At 39.6% G+C, this 19,373-nt stretch overlaps 1 protein-coding gene across 7 annotated transcripts in view; it reads right to left on the reverse strand.

Annotated features, from left to right (window-relative positions):
• Positions 1 to 19,373, reverse strand: part of ART3 (ADP-ribosyltransferase 3 (inactive)) — a 141,625-nt gene that overhangs the window by 12,647 nt on the left and 109,605 nt on the right. For all 7 annotated transcript variants that reach the window (XM_045473705.1, XM_045473711.1, XM_045473709.1 and 4 more), the window contains one exon: positions 14,984 to 15,695. In XM_045473705.1, the coding sequence (XP_045329661.1) occupies positions 14,984 to 15,695 (712 nt within the window). The remainder of the gene's footprint in view (positions 1 to 14,983; positions 15,696 to 19,373) is intronic.

The following is a 19,373-nucleotide window of genomic DNA, read 5'->3' on the forward strand; positions in this document are numbered from 1 at the left end:
TCATGTCTCTCCAACCCACTATCTTATCATGCGATGGGCTCTCCCTGAATTTAAGTTCCACCAGTAAGATAAAACCCCAGAAGTTCCATTGTCCATGGAGATTTACTTCCAATTAAGAGCCAAACCTGACTCCTAAGGCCTTGACCACTTTCACAAACAAGTGGCTGTCTATGGGACCTGCAGTCTCCAAACAGTGGCGGAGGTGTCCGTGAATGCTATAGCAAATTCACAGGGCTACCAAAGGATATTTTAAAATTTCAGGACAAACGCAGATGTACTTGGTATCTGTCAGGCACAGCAAGAACTACAACTTGAAGTGGAACTCAGTTGCAAAGTCATCCCATGTCAATATTCTGTTTGATGGGCATATTTGCAAGGCTGGGTTTTCAGCAATTATGACAAAAAGCAAATATATGTGAAAAATCAATGTGGATCAGGAAATAAGTGGTGTCTAATCTGATTGCAAAGTCTGACAAACTGTGCAGTGTTAAACAGGCATATATATCCGATTAGCAAGTTACTGTAGCTAAGAATGAAATAATCTTTAGAAAACTGTTTATGTATATTACTTTTTCAAACAGTTACTAAGGTGTTAGAACATAAACACTTACTGAGTTGTTTGACTCTATAAATGGAACCTTTTAGGTATTTCTTTTAGCATATGGACACTGTCAAAACAATTATTACAACACTAGGAACACCATGAACCAAGAAAATCTGAGAACCTCCGCATCAGACATCACAAAAGCCTTATGTACTCCTTTACCCTGAACTACTGTCTCAACGGAGACCTTAGCTACAAGACTTCACACCTGAAAAGACAGCACAGTTCTCTAATAAAACAGCCTTCCCCCAGGTTGGGCACATCCAATGGAGTGCTGCATCCATCCATTATAATAACTTATTCATTTTCTTGGATGCTCTTGCGAGTAGCTGAACTTCAAATGGTGATCCTGGCAGGAAGTACACTGCCCTGGGACTGACTAAAATCTACCTTTATATACATTCATGTGCCAATCCTAATGCTCTAGACTGTATGATCAGGTCCCTGAGACACTGAGAACTGGATTACTAAAGATGAAGCCATATGTAGTCCCTCTCTACATAAACAAATGCATCAAATACAACTCAAGAACTCAAGCTTTATGCTACATGTGTACATGCTTATATGAAGTGAATGCACCTAGAGAAAAGCACCTGGGGACTGGCAAAGCAAATCAGGCATGTGAGGCCATCATCTACTATAGATTCTGGCTCTCTAAGCAAATCTACCACAGTAAGGAAGTCATTTATAAATTTTTTTTTTTCAACGTTTATTTATTTTTGGGACAGAGTGAGACAGAGCATGAACGGGGGAGGGGCAGAGAGAGAGGGAGACACAGAATCGGAAACAGGCTCCAGGCTCTGAGCCATCAGCCCAGAGCCCGACGCGGGGCTCGAACTCAGGGACCGCAAGATCGTGACCTGGCTGAAGTCGGACGCTTAACCGACTGCGCCACCCAGGCGCCCCAGGAAGTCATTTATAAAGGATTAGGACCTCGAATGAAAAATTCTATTAGCCTTCCAATGAAGACCTCTACAAGACTGACTGGTTGGCTGTCTTGAGATATTTATAAGTTGCATTAAACCATGCTAACCTCTGTTAGCTAATTTTCCAAGTATCAAGGAATTAGGTGTTAAAGAATGAGGTGAACTGGAGGAATAGCATACTCTCCTCCTTTCTGTGTGGGTGTGCTTGTTCTGACCTCAGTGGATGGATAGACAGTCACACAATACCTGCTTTTACTTCAGTAAATCAATACATATTTCATATGACCTCAGCAAACAAATAGGTCATATTGATTAGATCAAAACCATGAGTACATGAAACTGGAGGTTGACTTTGCTTCCAGTGGTTCTGTAGCTAGACTCCTTTGCCACAGAGGTCACCATGGAACTGATTATTGTGGAAAAAGGACAGCCAATCTGGATCATCCTCAAGAGGAAGTGACCAACTGTAATGGGATGGGATTATGGTAGGCAGCTTCTGACATGGTTCCCAGTGATCCTGCCTCCTGGTACTCACGCCCTTATATAATCCTCTCCTCTTGCATGTGGACTGAGCCTAAAGACTTGCTTTTAGCAAACAGAATACAGCAAAGGTGACGAGACGTTACTTCCATGATTAGGCTGTGAAAGACTATGACTTACTGGAACTTTCCTCCTCTCAGGGGAGGCTAAAAAGGAGTGTTAATCAGAACCAGTGAATATACTTATGTTTAATGAGCCCTCAAAGGCTAGAGGTGGATTTATGAAAACTAAATTTGGACAGTCCTACAGGTTTATCTTCCTTCCCTCTTTTGATGGCTTAGCAGAGAACTGGCTCAACAGGTCTCAGTAAGATTAATAAAATAGACTAAAACCAGCCACTGGAATCCAGGGGCTCCTCTGGAGTAAAAGTAACAGGGTTACTTTTCCAGCTACAGAACCTTAATATATTCCCTGCCCCCATGACTCTACTATATATTTACATATATACAATCTTGACCCTCTCTATAGAAACACTGGCCAAAATGCCAGATGATCTATGCCTAGCCTGTTCAGTAAAACAATGAGAGATCAGAGTATGATGTATATTGTACTATTTCTCAAAGTTTCCTTCCAGTAAATCTTATATTTGCACTATAAGACACAGGGAATCCCAAAGCTATGGTTTTCTACCAGGTATCATAATTCATCTATAGTTTTCTCAATCCAGGTACAATTTTCCAATGGGTCATTTTTAAAAGTAAGAAATGTAGCATGATTGTACCATTCACATTCACATTCTACCTTTATCAAGTTTTCTAGGAAAACGGTACAGAAGGTTAGCCTGCAGTAATTTCCCCATGAGAAAGGAGTAAGGATTTTGTTCCCATTTACCCCACAGTTCACTCATACAATCTTTGAGTAAAACCAAAATTAGTACTTTTGACCACCAGAAAATTGTACTACACCAATGTTTTCTCCAATTCATAACCAACTGACCTATTTTTGGGTGGAGGGGGGATAACTAGTTTTTGTAAGGCCCACAATAAATTTTTACCTTGGAAATCATACACAAGTTTAAAACCATTAACAGAGAACTATATTAGAACTAAATTTAGTATAATTTTTTATCCCTTCTAGAAATACATTTTTTTCATCCAGAGTTATATTCAGTGACATTGGAACAAGGTTCTGATTATATCTGTCTGGCTTGAGTTTTTAAAATCCCTGCTTATTATCCAAAAAGCCTAGCTTTGGGGCGCCTAGGTGGCTCAGTCACCTAAGTATCCGACTTCGGCTCAGATCATGATCTCACAGTTCATGAGTTTGAGCCCCATGTCAGGCTCTGTGCTGACAGCTCAAAGCCTGGAGCCTGCTTCAGATTCCGTCTCCCTCTCTCTCTGCCCCTCCCCTGCTCACACTCTGACTCTGCCCCCCACCCCCCCAAAAATAAATAAACATTAAAAAAAACCTTAAGGGGCACCTGGGTGGCTCAGTCAGTTGGGTGTCCGGCTTTGGCTCAGGTCATGGTCTCGCCATTCCGAGTTCGAGCCCCGCGTTGGGCTCTGTGCCAACGGCTCTGAGCCTGGGGCCTGCTTTGGATTCTGTGTCTCCCTCTCTCTCTGCCCCTCCCCCACCCACGCGCATGTGCGCTCTCTCTCTCTCTCTCTCAAAAAGTGAATAAACATTAAAATTAAAAAACAAAACAAAAAAACTTAAAAAAGAGCCTACCTTATTCTTTTTCCTTAGCTCAAACTAGTTTATACACATTTCTGTTTTTATTTTTTATTTTACTTATTTTCTTGTTTCAAGTTTTCATTTAAATTCTGGTAAGTTAATATGTAGTATAATACTGGTTTCAGGAGTAGAGTCTAGCGATTCATCACTTACACATAACACCCAGTGCTCTTCACAAAAAGTACCCTCTGTCACCAGCCCACCCTCAGTTTGTTCTTTATAGTTGAGAGTCTCTTATGGTTTGCCTCCCTTTCTTTCCCCCTTCCCCTATGTTCATCTGTTTTGTTTCTTAAATGCCACATACAAGTGAAATCATATGGTATTTCTTTCTTTCCCTGATTGACTTATTTCACTTAGCAGAAGACTCTCTAGCTCAATCCATGTAATTGCAAATGGGAAGATTTCATTCTTTTTGATAGGTAATGTTCTATTATATGTGTGTGTATACACACACACACACACACACCCCACATCTTCTTTCTCCATTCATCAGGTGATGGACATTTGGGCTCTTTCCATAATTTAGCTATTGTTGATAATGCTGTTATAAACATCAGGGTGCATGTGCCCCTTCAAATCACTATTTTTGTATCTTTTAGGTAATGCATAGTAACACAACTGCTGGGTCATAAGGTAGTTCTATTTTTAACTTCTTGAGGAACCTCCATACTGCTTTCCAGAGTGGCTGCACTAGTTTGCATTCCCACAGTGTTAAGAGGGTTCCCCTTTCTCCGCATTCTCACCAACGTCTGTTGTTTCCTGTGTTAATTTTATCCATTATGACAGGTGTGAGGTGGGATCTCATTGTGGTTTTGACTTGTATTTCTCTGATGATGAGTGAAGTTGAGCATCTTTTCATGTGTCTGTTAGCTACCTGAATGTCTTCTTTGGGAAAATGCCTGTTCATGTCTTCTGCCCATTTCTTAACTGGATTATCTTTGGGGTGTTGAGTTTGATAAGTTCTTCACAGATTTTGGATACTAATCCTTTATCAGATATGTCATTTGCAAATATCCTCTTCCATTCTGTAAGTAGTATTTCAGTTTTGTTCTTTCCTTCATTGTGCAGAAGGTTTTTTACTTAATGAAATCCCAATAGTTCATTTTTGTTTTTGTTTCCCTTGCCTCTAGAGATGTGTCTAGTAAGAAGTTGCTGTGGCCAAGGTCAAAGAGGTTGATGCCTGTGTTCTCCTCTAGGATTTTGATTTGTCTCATACTTAGGTCTTTTATCCATTTTTATTTTTGTGTATGGTGTAAGAAAGTTGTCCATTTTCATTCTTCTGCATGTTGCTGTCCAATTTTCCCAACACCACTTGTTGAAGAGTCAGTCTTATTTCCAGTGGATAGTCCTTCCAGCTTTGTCAAAGATTAGTTGACTATATAGTTATGGGTCCATTTCCAGGTTTTCTATTTTGTTCCACTGATCCATGTGTATATTTTTGTGCCTATCCCATACTGTCTTGATGACCTATAGCTTTGTAATACAGCTTGAAGTCTGAAATTGTTATGCCTCCAGCTTTGCTTTGCTTTTTCAAGAATGCTTTGGACTCTAAGGGTATTTTCTGGCTCCTACAAATTTTACGATTTGTTCTAGCCCTGTGAAACATGCTGGTGGTATTGTGATAGGGGTTGCATTAAATGTGTAGATTGCTTTGGGTAGTATAGACATTTTAACAATATCTGTTCTTCTAATTCATGATCATGAAATGTTTTCCATTTCTATTTTGTCATCTTCAATTTCTTTCATAAGCTCTCTAGTTTTCAGAGTACAGATCTTTTACCTCTTTGGTTAGGTTTATTCCTAGGTATCATATGGTTTTCTGTACAATTGTGAATGGGACTGATTACTTGATTTCCCTTTGTGCTGCTTCATTATTGGTGGACAGAAATGCAACAGATTTATGTACGTTGATATCATATTCTGCAACTTTGCTGAATTCGTGTATCAGTTCTAGCAGTTTTTTGGTAGGGTCTTTCGTGTTTTCTACATAAGAATATCATGTCATTGTGAAAAATCAAAGTTTGACTTCTTACTTGCTAATTTGGATGCCTTTTCTTTCTTCCTGTTGTCTGATTGCTAAGGCTGGGACTTCCAGTATGATATTAAATAACAGGAGTGAGAGTGGACATCCCTGTCTTACTATGGGGCTTAGAGAAAAAGCTCTCAGGTTTTCCTCATTGAGGATAATATTAGCTGTGGGTCTTTTCAATATGGCTTTCATGATGTTGAGGTACATTCCATCTCTCCCTACTTTCTTCAGAGTTTTTATCAAATATGGACACTGTATTTTGTCAAATGCTTTTTCTGCATCTATTGAGAAGATAATGTGTTTCTTACCTTTTATTAATGTGGTGTATCACATTGTTTGATTTGTGGATACTTGAACCACCCCTGCAGCCCAGGAATAAATCCCACTTGACTGTGGTGAATGGTTCTTTTAATGTGTTGTTGGACTCGATTTGCTAGTATCTTGTTGAGAATTTTTTCATACAGGTTTATCAGGGATGAATTCCCTGTAATTCTGCTTTAGTGGGGTTCTGGTCTCATTTTGAAATCAAGGTAAATGTGGCCTCATAGAATGAGTTTTGAAGTTTTACTTCCATTTATATTTTTTTGGAATAGTTTGAGAAGAAGAGGTATTAACTCTTCTTCAAGTGTCTGGTGTAATTCCCCTGGGAAGTCATCTGGTCCTGGATTCTTGTTTGTTGGGAGCCTTTTGATTACTGATATACCTTCTTTGCTGGTTATGGGTCTGTTCAAATTTCCTATTCTTCCTGTTTCAGTTTTGGTAGTTTGTATATTTAGGAACTTCTCCATTTCCTCCAGAATGCCCAATTTGTTGGCATGTAATTTTTCATAACATTCTAATTGTTTGTATTTCTATAGTGTTAGTTGTGATCTCTCCTCTTTTATTTGTGATTTTATCTATTTGGGTCCTTTCTCTCTCCTTTTTGATAAGTCTGGCTAGGAATTTACCAATTTTATTAATTCTTTCGAAGACCCAGCTCTTAGTTTCATTCATCTGTTCTACTGGGATTTTTTTCTATATCATTTTTTTATCTTTATTATTTCCCATCTGATGGCTTTTCTAGGCTTTAATTTGCTGTTCCTTTTCTAGCTCCTTTAAGTGTAGGGTTAGGTTGTTTTGTTTTGGTTTTTTTTTGACTTTTCTTGTTTCTTGATGTAGGCCTGTATTGCTATATACTTCCCTCTTAGGATCACCTTTGTTGCATCCCAAAGGTTTTGGACTGTCATGTTTTAATTTTCATTTGCTTCCATGTACTTTTTAAATTTCTTATTTAATTTCCTGGTTAACCCATTCATTCTCCAGTTGGATGTTCTTTAACCTCCATCTATTTGTGGTCTTTCCAGAATTTTTCCTTGTGGTTGACTTCAAGTTTCATAGCACTGTGGTCTGAAAATATGTATGGTATGATCTCAATCTTTTTGTACTAGTTGAGCCCTGATTTGTGACCCAGAATGTGATCTACTCTGGAGAATGTTCCATATACACTCAAAAAGAATGTGTATTCTGCTGCTTTAGAATGAAATGTTCTGAATCTCTGTTAAGCCCATCTTAGTCCACTGTGTCATTCAAAGCCATTGTTTCCTTGCTGATTTTCTGCTTAGACGATCTGTCTATAACACCCATAGTAGGGGGTATTAAAGTCCCTTACACTTATTGTATTATTGTCAATGAGTTTCTTTGTATTTGTTACTGATTTAAATATAATATACACATATATACATACACACACATATATATATACATACACATACACACATATATATACATATATATATATATATATATATATATATATATATATATATATATGTATGTACATCCAAGTTAGTATATAGTGCAAAAATGATTTCAGGAGTAGAATCCAGTGATTCATCCCCTACATATAACATTCTGTGCTCATCTCAACAAGTGTTTCGGTAGTTTATATGTTTCTAGGAATTTGTCCATTTCTTCCAGATTGCCCAATTTATTGACATATAATTGCTCATAATAATCTCTTATTAATGTTTTTATTTCTTCAGTGTTAGTTGTGATCTGTCCTCTTTTCATTCTTGATTTATTTGGGTCCTTTCCTTTTTCTTGAAAAATATATATATTTTTTAATGTTTATTTGAGGGGGGAGAGGGGCAGAGAGGGAGGGAGACACAGAATTGGAAGCAGGCTCCAGGCTCTGAGTTGTCAGCACAGAGCCCAACGCGGGGCTTGAGTTCATGGACTGCGAGATCATGCCCTGAGCTGAAGTTGGACACTTAACTGAGTGAGCCACCCAGGCACCCCCTGGGTCCTTTCCTTTTTCTTTTTGATCAAACTGGCTAAGGGTTTATCAATTTTGTTAATTCTTAAACCAGCTCCCAGTTTCATTGATCTGTTCTGTTATTTTGATTTCGATAGCATTGATTTCTGCTCTAATCTTTATTATTTCCTATCTTCTTCTGGATTTGGGTTTTACTTGCTTTCTTTTTCCAGCTCTTTAAGGTGTAAGATTAGGTTGTGTATCTGAGACCTTTCTTTCTTCTTTAGGAAGGCCTGGATTGCTATATACTTCCCTCTTATGACTGCCTTTGCTGCATCCCAGAGGTTTTGGGCTGTTATCATTTTCATTAGCTTCCATGTACTTTTTAATTTCTTCTTTAATTTCTTGGTTATCCCATTCATTCTTTAATAGGATGTTCTTTAATCTCCAAGCTATTTGCGGTTCTTCCAAATTTTTTCTTGTGGTTGATTTTGAGTTTATAGCATTGTGGTCTGAATATACGCATGTCATGATCTTGATCTTTTTGTACTTGTTGAGGGTTGATTTGTGTCCCACTATGTGATCTACTCTGGAGAATGTTTCATGTTCACTCAAGAAGAATGTGTATTCTGCTGCTTTAGGATAAAATGTTCTGAATATATATTAAGTCCATCTGGTCCAATGTGTCGGTCAAAGCCATCGTTTCCTTGTTGATTTTCTGCTTAGATGATCTGTCCACTACTGTAAGTTGGGTGTTGAAGTCCCCTACTATTATGGTATTTTTATCAATGAGTTTATGTTTTGATTGATTTCTATATTTGGGTGTTTCAAGTTTGGGGCATATGTATTTATAATTGTTAGCTCTTTTTGTTGGATAGACCCCTTTATTATGATATGGTGCCCTTTTTCGTCTCTTTTTAGAGTCCTTGGTTTAAAATCTAATTGGTCTGATGTAACTATGGCTCCTCTGGCCTTTTTGACATCTATTAGCATTAGAAATGGTTCTCAACTCCTCACTTTCAATCTGGCTGTGTCTTTAGTTCTAAAATGAGTCTCTCATAGGCAGCATATTGAGGGTCTTAATATTTTTATGCAATCTGATACCCTATGTCTTTTGATTGGAGCACTTAGTGCATTTACATTCAGAGTGATTATTAGTTAAGAATTTAGTGCCACTGTACTACCTCTAAAATCAGGGTTTCTGGAGATTTTCTCTGTTCCTTTCTAGTCTTTGTTGCTTTTGGCCTTTCTATCCTATTCAATGAGTCCTCTTTACTATTTATTGCAGGGCTGGTTTAGTGGTCATGAACTCCTTTAGTTTTTGTTTGTCTGAGAAACTCTTTATCTCTCCTTCTATTCTGAATGACAGCCTTGCTGGATAAAGGATTCTTGGCTTCATATTTTTCCCAGTCAGCATATTGAATATATCATGCCACTCCCTTCTGGCTTGCCAAGTTTCTGTGGCGAGATCTGTTGCTAACCTTTTTTGTCTTCTCTTGTAGGTTAGGGATTTCTTTTCCTTTGCTGCTTTCAGGATTCTTTGCTCATCTCCGTATTTTGCAAATTTTACTATGATATGTCCTGGTGTTGGCCTGCCTTTGTTGATTTTGATGGGAGTTCTCTGTGCCTTCTGGATTTGGATGTCTGTTTCCCTCCTCAGATGTGGGAAGTTTTCAACTATAATATGCTCAAATAAACCTTCTTCCCCTTTCCCCCTCTCTTCTTCTGGGACTCCTATGATACAAATGTTATAATGCTTTATGGAGACAATGAGTTCCATATGTATACATTCGTGATCCAGTAATTTTCTTTTCATTTTCTTTTCAGCTTCATCATTTTTCATAATTTTATCTTTTCTTAAATGTTTATTTGTGAGAGAGAGAGAGAGAAAGAGGGAATGAGTAGGGGAGGAGCAAAGAGACAGAGAGACAGAAGATCTCAAGTGGGCTCTGTGCTGACAGCAGACAACCCAATACAGGGCTTGAACTCACGAACTTTGAGTTCATGACCTGAGTCAAAGTCCAACACTTAACTGACTGACCCACCCAGGCACCCCAATTATTTTATCTTCTATATCAGTTATTCATTCCTCTGCTTCTCCATCCTGGTCATTACAGTCTGTTTAGCATCTCGGTTACTGCATTTTTTATTTAGGCTAGTTTTTAGGTCTTTTGATCTCCATGATAAAGGACTCCCTGGTGTCTTCTATACTTTTCTCAAGTCCAGGTAGTACCCTTATAAGTGCTGTTTTAAATTGTGGTTCAGGCATATTACTTATACCTATTTTGATTAGATCCCTGCTCATGACCTCTTCTTGTTCTTTCTACTGGGAAGAATTCCTGCAGCTTGTCATTTTGTTTAGATCTCAGTCTTGTGTGTGTTAGGAAAGCCTGTTATGTTTCCTGCTCCTGAGAGCAATAGCTGTATTAAGAAGTCATAGGCTGTTCAGGGCTTCAGGATACACCTCAGGAAGTGTTTTTGGTATATGCTGTGTGCACTGTTGTGTTTTGGCTGTTCTTTTCCTGAGGTCAGTTCTCTGCAGTGCTTCTCCTTGCCTACAGTGGGAGTGTTTGGCCTTGTCTAGTGTGGAGAAAATTTTAACCCTGTGTGTTTTGATCTGATTGTTTAAAAAGGCTAGATCCTTGGGCACCTGGGTGGCTCAGTCGGTTGAGTGTCTGACTTTGGCTCAAGTCATGATCTCACGGTTCGTGAGCTCGAGCCCCGCATCGGGCTCTGTGCTGACAGCTAAGAGCCTGGAGCCTGTTTCAGATTCTGTGTTTCCCTCTCTCTCTGCTCCTGCCCTGCTCACACTCTGTCTCTCAGAAAGTAAATAAACATTAAAAAAAAATACTTAAAAAAAAAAAGGCTAGATCCTATTTCCCCTAGAGCTGAAGCTTTGCAGCATTCTATGGTTAGTAGACTTGGTACTTGTGCTGGTCTTCTGGGGTAGGGGCCCACTGCTGCTCTGGCTCTCAAGTCCACAGTTAAAAAAAAAAAAAAAAAAGACATTCAGAGTACAGGGAGGCAAGGGCTTGGTATAAGCACCTCAAGCCTCCACTAGTTTCTGTGCCTCTCTCTGAAGCCCACTGGTGCTGACAGGAGGGGTTAAAAATGGTGTCAGCCTGTTCTCATGACCAGAGAGGGGAGTGTGCACCTGCTGCTGCTCAGGAAGTCCTCACAGAAGAGCGAAAAATCTCCCTTCTGGTGTCTCAGGCTTCCATCAGATACCTGCCTTCACCTTTTCTAAAACAGCCTACCTGTAATTATTACTTTGAGAGGTTTTTGTCCCTGAGATCCCATTAGCTGTTTCTAGATAGCAGCAGAGGATGCTGGTTAGATTCCAGTTTAGCATTAAATCTATACAATCATTTGCAGTGGCCTTTGTCAGAGCTCTCCAAAGAAATCGTGCCTGTGAGCCTCCACAAATGTCTCTCCTTGTGGCTGGTTTGAACATTAACTTGCTGTGCAGCCTCTGCCTGACCTTGTGGGGATGCCCACAGTGGTATGCATATTCCTCTCTTCCCTCCTCACAGGAGCTCATATTGCACTTCCACATGCAGATCTGAGCCCTGGCTCATTCTTAGTCAACCCAATGGCTCCACCCATTTTGTTCTTTATAATCCAATTCACAACCAACTCTGTGGGTTCCACTGCCCATCTTTTGTCTATCAACCAGATATCAGTGATTAATTTGGCATATAGCTAACGCAGCCAGGGCTTCTGTGTAACCAATGCCTCCACAAATGGCATTTGGCTGAATGCATCAGGAACACCAAAAGTGGTATCATTTTGTCAGCCTAGCTTCAAATGGGTTTCTTGGCTATAATGTGGTTTAGGTGAACAGGTTTTGGGGTGGGTGGTGGGGTCCTAATTTGTAGCATTCACTGATTTCCATGGTAAAACTCTCAACCATGGTTAACTTCAAACTCCTGTGATATATGAGGAACTGGGAAGAGATGTATGCCCACAATCAGCTCCCAAGAGCTGGTATGAATCAGCTCTAACTGGCTTGGTTTTTGGACAGGTCCATTGTATGGTTGATGAGGGGAATGGGTACTTTTCCCCTCAATGCAAATTTACTCGCTCTAGTCTTCATCTGTCCTCTTAAGGTGAATAGTTAGTTTCACTGACTTGCAACTCAGGTCCAGGATTAGGGTGAGGCAAAGGAGGTGCCTATGAGTGCAAAATTTAAAAGGCACTTACTCTTAGGATCATGCAAGTTTGCAGATGGCACAAGTGTATGATCCTAAGAATAAGGATCTTCCTTAAATTCTGTGCCCCAGGCACCTCAATGACCACACAGTTTCTGCCATTAAATCAAAAGCAGATCAGCCTCCCACCCTGGCATGATGTCTTATCAGCGCTTCCCTACCTGTTCTTTTTTATCTCATAGTGCCTTGGACATACTGAATCAAAGTCTAAAAGTCTATCCCACTTCTGAAGCCCTACTGCAATACTCATTCTGCTTCATCAGTGGTTTTGGTTTTGGGTTCAGCTAGACCGTCACACTGCTAAGACCCAAAAAGGCTCTCCTCCCACCTGTTTACTTAGTTTGGCAGAAGAACAGAAGGCAAGGAACACTGCACACTATTTAGCAGCAGGGCAGCAGCAGATACATACCTTTGGCGCAAGTCCTCACAGCTGCCCAAGGCTATTCTTTAATCCCCGAATTATAGCTCAGGTACAAGGAAACACATTTATACAAGTGGTTAGAGGAACCATTCTAGTTTAGTAGCCTCATGCCACATAAAGACGATGATATCTCTGAGACCAGTCCATGAGTGCAGTTTCAGGACTCAGCAAGAAAAACACCTGGGTATGTCATACCACATTCAGGAATGCCCAAAACTATGGCTTCCCCCAAGTATTTATAGTTTATTCACAACCCTCCCAGCTCAGATGCATTTTACCAATCAAGGGCTATGTTTACCCTTACGCAGTGTTCCATGTTTACACAGCTGCCATTCAACCTTCAGCAGATTACAGAGAAACAGTGTGAGGAGAAGAGCAACAGGAGGTCATTCCCACAGGATAACGGAGAAAGGGTTTTGTTAACCTTTCACTCACATACACCAAGCCACAACATCATTAAATTTCAGAATGCTGGGGATAAAGAAAACATTCTAAAACCATCCAGAGAAAAGAAATAAGGTCTCATTCAAAGCTTTAGTAATTAGAATGGCTTCATACTTTTTAACGGCAGCACCAGAAACCAGAAGACAATGGAAGAATAACTCCAAAATTCCAAGGAAAATATTTCCAAAACAGAAATAGAAACCTACACAAACTATTACTCAAGCCTATAAGTAGACTTTAAAAACATGTAAACTCTTAAAAATTTCCCTCAATGTCCCTTTTCTCAGAAAACTTTTAGAGAACCCATACCCCTGCCAAACAAAGGAGTAATTCAAGAAAGAGGAGAAAAATCTAAGATATAGAGGACTCCTCACAGGGAAGAAGCAAAAGAAAGTCTCAATAATTGTGAGGAGAGATTTTAGACTATTCAGTAGCAGGCCTAAAGAGTATATCACAGAGCAGTTTGATGGGAGAATCCAGAAGGAGTATATTCAAAAAAAAAAAACCCATAAGAGTGTCTGATATGTCTGCTATATTAAGAAGAGATTTATATTTCAGGGCACCTGGGTGGCTCAGTCAGTTAAGTGTCTGACTTCAGCTCAAGTCATGATCTCATGGTTCATGAGTTTGAGTCCCACATCTGGCTCTGGGGCAGCTTGGAGCCTAGAGCCTGCTTTGGATTCTGTATCTTCCTCTCTCTGCCCCTCCCCTGCTCACACTCTCTCGCTCTCTCTCTCTCAAAAATAAACATTAAAAAAAAATTTTTTATAACAAAAAAAAGAAGAGATTTATATTTCTAAGGATTTGGGGATGAATTATTGATGGGATATTAAAAACTAAGGATACAAAAAAACTAATAACTCTGGGTAAAAGAGGTATTTAAAAAGGTACCAGTCTTTACTACAGTGGAAGCCTGGAAAGGGGACATACACAAACACTGAGGAGGAGGATGGTGGTTATCACATATGTTTGGTTTACTGCTATAACAGCTATTTCAAACTCCCTTCTCTCTTGCCTCCCTACCCTTGAGAGGAAAAGCTAATTACCTTCTTTCCACATTTTTCTTCAAGTTATAAATTACCAAGTAGCTATTCTGGTTAATGATACAGAATCAGAAATCTACTAGCAGTTTCTGGGAAAGCTTTTACTTTCCTTATTAAACAGGCAGATTTAGCTGCCATCCGGATCCCTTCCCTTTCTTTTTGTCTTGAACATGGATTGAGGCCTACAGCTGCAACAGTCACACTGCAAATATGAATCCATAAACCCAACATGCTAAGATTGGTGGAACAGAATAGAGTCTGAATTACTGATGATGTAACTGATGAGGTCTAAAAATCTAACAATCAAGAGATAACATTCTGAAGCCTGTTATTAAAAACTTTGGCTGAAAAATTAAAAATCGATACCACTGAGAAGTGAAAATTGGGGACAGGGAGTGGTGGGGCAGGGAGCTGCTATTTTTCATTGTAAGCCTTACAAGCAGGATTATGGACCAGGTACTTCTTTGTTAGCAGGACTGTTCTGTGTATTTTGTTTAGCAGTGTCCTTGGCATCTACCCATCAGATACTACTAGTAGCAACTAGGGATAACCGTGACAATCAAAAAATTCTAGTTATTGCCAAATGACCCAGCAGGGCAAAACTGCCCCTGATTGAGAACCGGAGCCCTACAGTATTTTATTTCTTTAACCTTCTAGAATGCTAGAAATGCATTCTTTTGATAAAATTACATTTCAGGGAAAAAAAAAAACCTAATTATACGAAAGGAGGTAGACTGAAGACCATCAGCATCATTTCTCTTTTAAAATACCTTAAAGTTTCTTTTCTGACCTTTCCCTGGGGCTAAGAATCCCACTCCTTCCCTTCCAGACAAGCACAGAGAGAACAGAGATACTTACCACCTAGAAATGCACACTCGTAATGGCTGCAGGTCTTGTTTGTGCTTTGAAGGATAAGGTTATTGCTGGTCCCATCCTGTGACACGTTAAAAATCTCATTCAGAGGTATTAAAATAACTCTTTCACTTTCTTTATCAAAAAAATTTTCAATGGCAACTCCAAAGCACGCGTGGATGGTTAACAGAATGTGTTGGTCATCAGGAGCTGGAGGCTTGGCTGAATATGCCAGAGTGAAATGGCCCAATCTGGCTTGGTTGAGCCCTCCAAATTTAAATGAGGTGTACCGGCTTACACTATACACCACATTTTTGTAACTTTCCTCACAAGGTCTTCTCAGCAACTGCAGGGCTTTTGTCAGGTAAAAATGAAAAGCTTTGAACTGGAAGTCATAGACATATTCTTTTCGAGAGAGACCAGCCATCCTCACAGCTTCATTGAACATATGGTAAAAAGCAGTCTGCTCTCGAGCTTCCGAAACATATGCCATCAGCGCTATTCCATGGTTATCTTTAAAACTCATAGGGAGAAAGATCTGCGTCTTCCTGGCTTCCCACTTCACTTCTGCATTTTCCCACACAGCCTTCAAGAGTGCATGGCTTGCTTTTTCCTCCTTGAGCAGCTGGGGAACATATTTGACTTCCATTCTGTCAGTGCATTTCAGGTATTCATCATCAAATGCATTTTCTGCCATGTCTAACATTTCAGCCTTCACCTTCAAAGGAAAAGGAAAAGGAAATTAACACCCTTGAAAGAAGATATTTGCTGTATATCATTTTTGCTCATTTACTGTCCCCACCCTCTCATGCCCTGCCTAGAATTTCTCCCTTGCTTAGAAACAACTTTGGACATGACTTTTATGTAGGAAGTATATTCCATTGCTACTTATAACTCTTCTCAGCTGTGACCTATTTGTATTAAATAGTAAATGTGAGCAGTGAGAAGTATGGCAACAATTATGCCTGTAACTCATTCATTTGAACCTTATGATGCAGAGGAAAGAATGAGTGTGAAAGCGAAGAAATGAGTGGCAGTCCTGGTTTTGAACAATATTCTTTAGCTAGACTGCCTCAACCCCTTAAGACTGCTAAATGAATCAAACATCACATGTGAAATACTGTACATGATAAACACATAATTGTAAATATTCCTTCTCCCTTGTTTATGTGGTTTGAGTAGGACTGATTCTGCACCTTTGGCTCCAATGATAAGCAATGATGCAGATTTCAAAACCAGGGCACTCGCAGCGGGGTGGAAAAAAGCTTTCTTCCTCTGTATTCATAAGCTCTAAGGATAATATTGGCTTGGGGAAGTCAATAGTTATCCTTTTAGTTCCATGGAGAATCCTGTTTATAAATAAAGCCAACAAAGGAAGGTCTGCAGAGCTAAAAGGTAGAGAGACAAGGCCCTGATAACATTAATTAAGGACCTGGGTCTAGCTGTACCTGAAGACTTTATTCTACCTCAGTTATAAGTATCAATAAATTCCCTATTTGCTTTAGCTAGTTTGAATAGTGTTTCTGTCATATACAATTGAAAAGGGCCTAATATATCTTTAAATGATACATATAACATAATAAGCAGGGTGGTGAAATGTAATAAGCACTAGCCTAGAGCCAGACAGATCTGAGTTCAAATTCCATAAATAGGTCTAGTTGGATATGAGAAAGTTACTCGATATTTCTGAGCTTCAATTATTTCATCTAAAGGAAATAATATCTTAACTGCAAGACTGTCGTGGAAAGAATTAATGACAAAATGAATATATGCAAAGCCCCTACCCAAAATGCCTACCACATACTAAGCCTTCAACAAACTGTGGTTATCTTCATTATTTTATGATAGGAATACATGAACTACTATATGTTCCTCAAGGATTTGTATCACATTTACCTTTTCAATTCCAAGCTTCTAGCATAGCAACTAGCAAAATATTCAAGTGAACTAAATGAAAACCCTGTACTCTGGCCTATAGATCAAAACACAGAATGAGCAAATATGCCCACGGACACCATTTAAGGATATCTACAAACAAAAGGATAATGCCCTTACCATTTGCTCTTTCCACTATCCTATACTTGCAATAGTACATTGGCTACATAAGCTGCAACCTAAGCTGGAGACCTCAGTTGAAACGTTAAAAAGATCCTTAGCCAGGGGCTGTTAAAGCTGCATCCTCCACGTGAATGAGTCTTATAAAGTGTGTGAGTAGTGTGTGTGCATGAAAGTTTGTGGTGGAGTGAGGGGAAAGAGTTAAGGGCAGGGAGGGGGAGGGAGGGGGGGAGGAGAGAGAGAGAGAGAGAGAGAGAGAGAGAAATAATCGATTTAAGAAAGCAAAATAGATAACCCAGGTTGGCTATTTGCTTCCTAACATCACTCTTCTCTCCCTCACAAACTTCTTGAAAGAAATGTCTACCCTTGTCATCTCCATTTCATTTCCACTCATATCTCAATCCTTCCCAATCTGGTTTATCATTCCCATTCCTCCACCCAAACAGCTCTCATTAAGGAACACCTCTTATATTCTTTTGAAGACCCAACATATCCTACTAGCCATTAAATGCTGGAGTTTCTCAGGGATACTTTTTTCTTTTTAATGTTTATTTTTGAGAGACAGAGAGCATGAGCAGGGGAGGGGCACAGAGAGAGAGAGAGAGAGGGAAACACAGAATCGGAAGCAGGCTCCAAGCTTCGGAGCTGTCAGCACAGAGCCTGATGTGGGGCTCGAACTCATGAACCATGAGATCATGACCTGAGCCGAAGTCGGATGCTTAACCGACTGAGCCACCCAGGCGCTCCTGGGATACTTATTTTTTAACTCTCAACTCTACTCTTAGGCAATTGTATACATGTCCATAGTTTCAATTATCATCTAAATACCTCTGACCTGTCCTTGTAAGTGCCAAACCTGTATTATCAACTGCCTATTTAGTAATTCCACTTGAATTGCTCAAAGACCATTCAAATGTTAATAGTCTAAGACCAAACTTATAATCTTACCGACTACAACCACCAACAACAACCTGGTCCGTACACAGAACCATCTATTCATTTTTTAGTTTTCCCAGGTATCCTCCTCCCAGTCACCCTCTGGGATCACTCCATCACTAAGACCTAACAAACTTCTCCAGAGTGTTTTCTGTATGCCAATCACGAAGTGTTCATATATATTAATGAACTCATTTAATCTTCATGGCAACCCTGTGAGGTAGGTACTGTTATAGTCCCTTCTTAAGGATGAGGAAAGTAAGACAGATTAACCTGTCTGAAATTGAGATTTGAAGCCAGGAAATCTGGCCCCAGAATCTGTCCTTTTAAACAAAATGTCCTGTTTCCAGTGATAAAAACCACTGACATTGATGCAGCTCTTTCAGAAGACTTTAATTTTCTCCTTGTAACAACTCTTATGAAAGGATAGACAGACAATTCATAACACCACTTTACAAATGAAGAGACTGTGCTAGCATCAGAAACTGTCTTTATTACCAGCTACAAAATATTCTTCTGGGGAAGTCCTTGAGACCTCTGAACAGGATCCTGGGTCTGTAGGTCAGTTTCCTGATGTGGGAATTTGAGCTACAGGAGATCAAATCACTACCATCTCCTACCCAAGAAAGGTACTTTTCTCTGCAGCACAGAACATACCACAAGGTATCTTGGGCACTGATGCCTGATTTATCTTCAAGACTTAACATATTATAAGATAGCACACCATGAAATGACTTCCCACATTCCTCACATCATATCAGAGGCACATCATATCATATCCAGTATGTTCCAGTCTTTTCCGCATGCCTCTAACCAGTCTCCACAGGTTTAATTTTAGACATCCAGTCTTTCTGGCCCAAGGCCACAGTTGATTGTGTGTTCTGTACAGTGAGTGCCTTGAGCAGTGAAAAAGTTCACAAGTGCCACCACCATTCAGGGACAACTGAATGGACATTAAGGGACATGTCCAAAAGGCTACATGAACACACTGATTATATTTTCTTCCTCTGATTCATCCACTGAAACAAAATCCCAAACTAAGGAAATTTAATTACCTCAAATTTCCTACAAAAATATTATTAAAAATGTGGAAATAGCCTGAATGTTCACAAAAAGAAATTGGTTAAACAAATTACAGAACATTCACAGAACACACATGAAAATTATGTTACAAAACAATGTTAAAAATGCATAGCAAAACCCCAGGGAGATACCACTTCACATCCATTAGAATGGCCATAATAATGGGGGGGGGGGAGGGAAATTAATGTTGGCAAAGATGTAGAGAAACTGAACCCTCATACACTGCTGGTAGGAATATAAAATAGTGCAGCCACAGTGGAAAACAGTTTGGCAGTTCTCAAATATTAAAACATAAAGTTACCGGGGCGCCTGGGTGGCTCAG

The sequence above is a fragment of the Leopardus geoffroyi genome, chromosome B1 (genome assembly GCF_018350155.1).
Source record: "Leopardus geoffroyi isolate Oge1 chromosome B1, O.geoffroyi_Oge1_pat1.0, whole genome shotgun sequence".
Lineage (NCBI taxonomy): Eukaryota > Metazoa > Chordata > Mammalia > Carnivora > Felidae > Leopardus > Leopardus geoffroyi.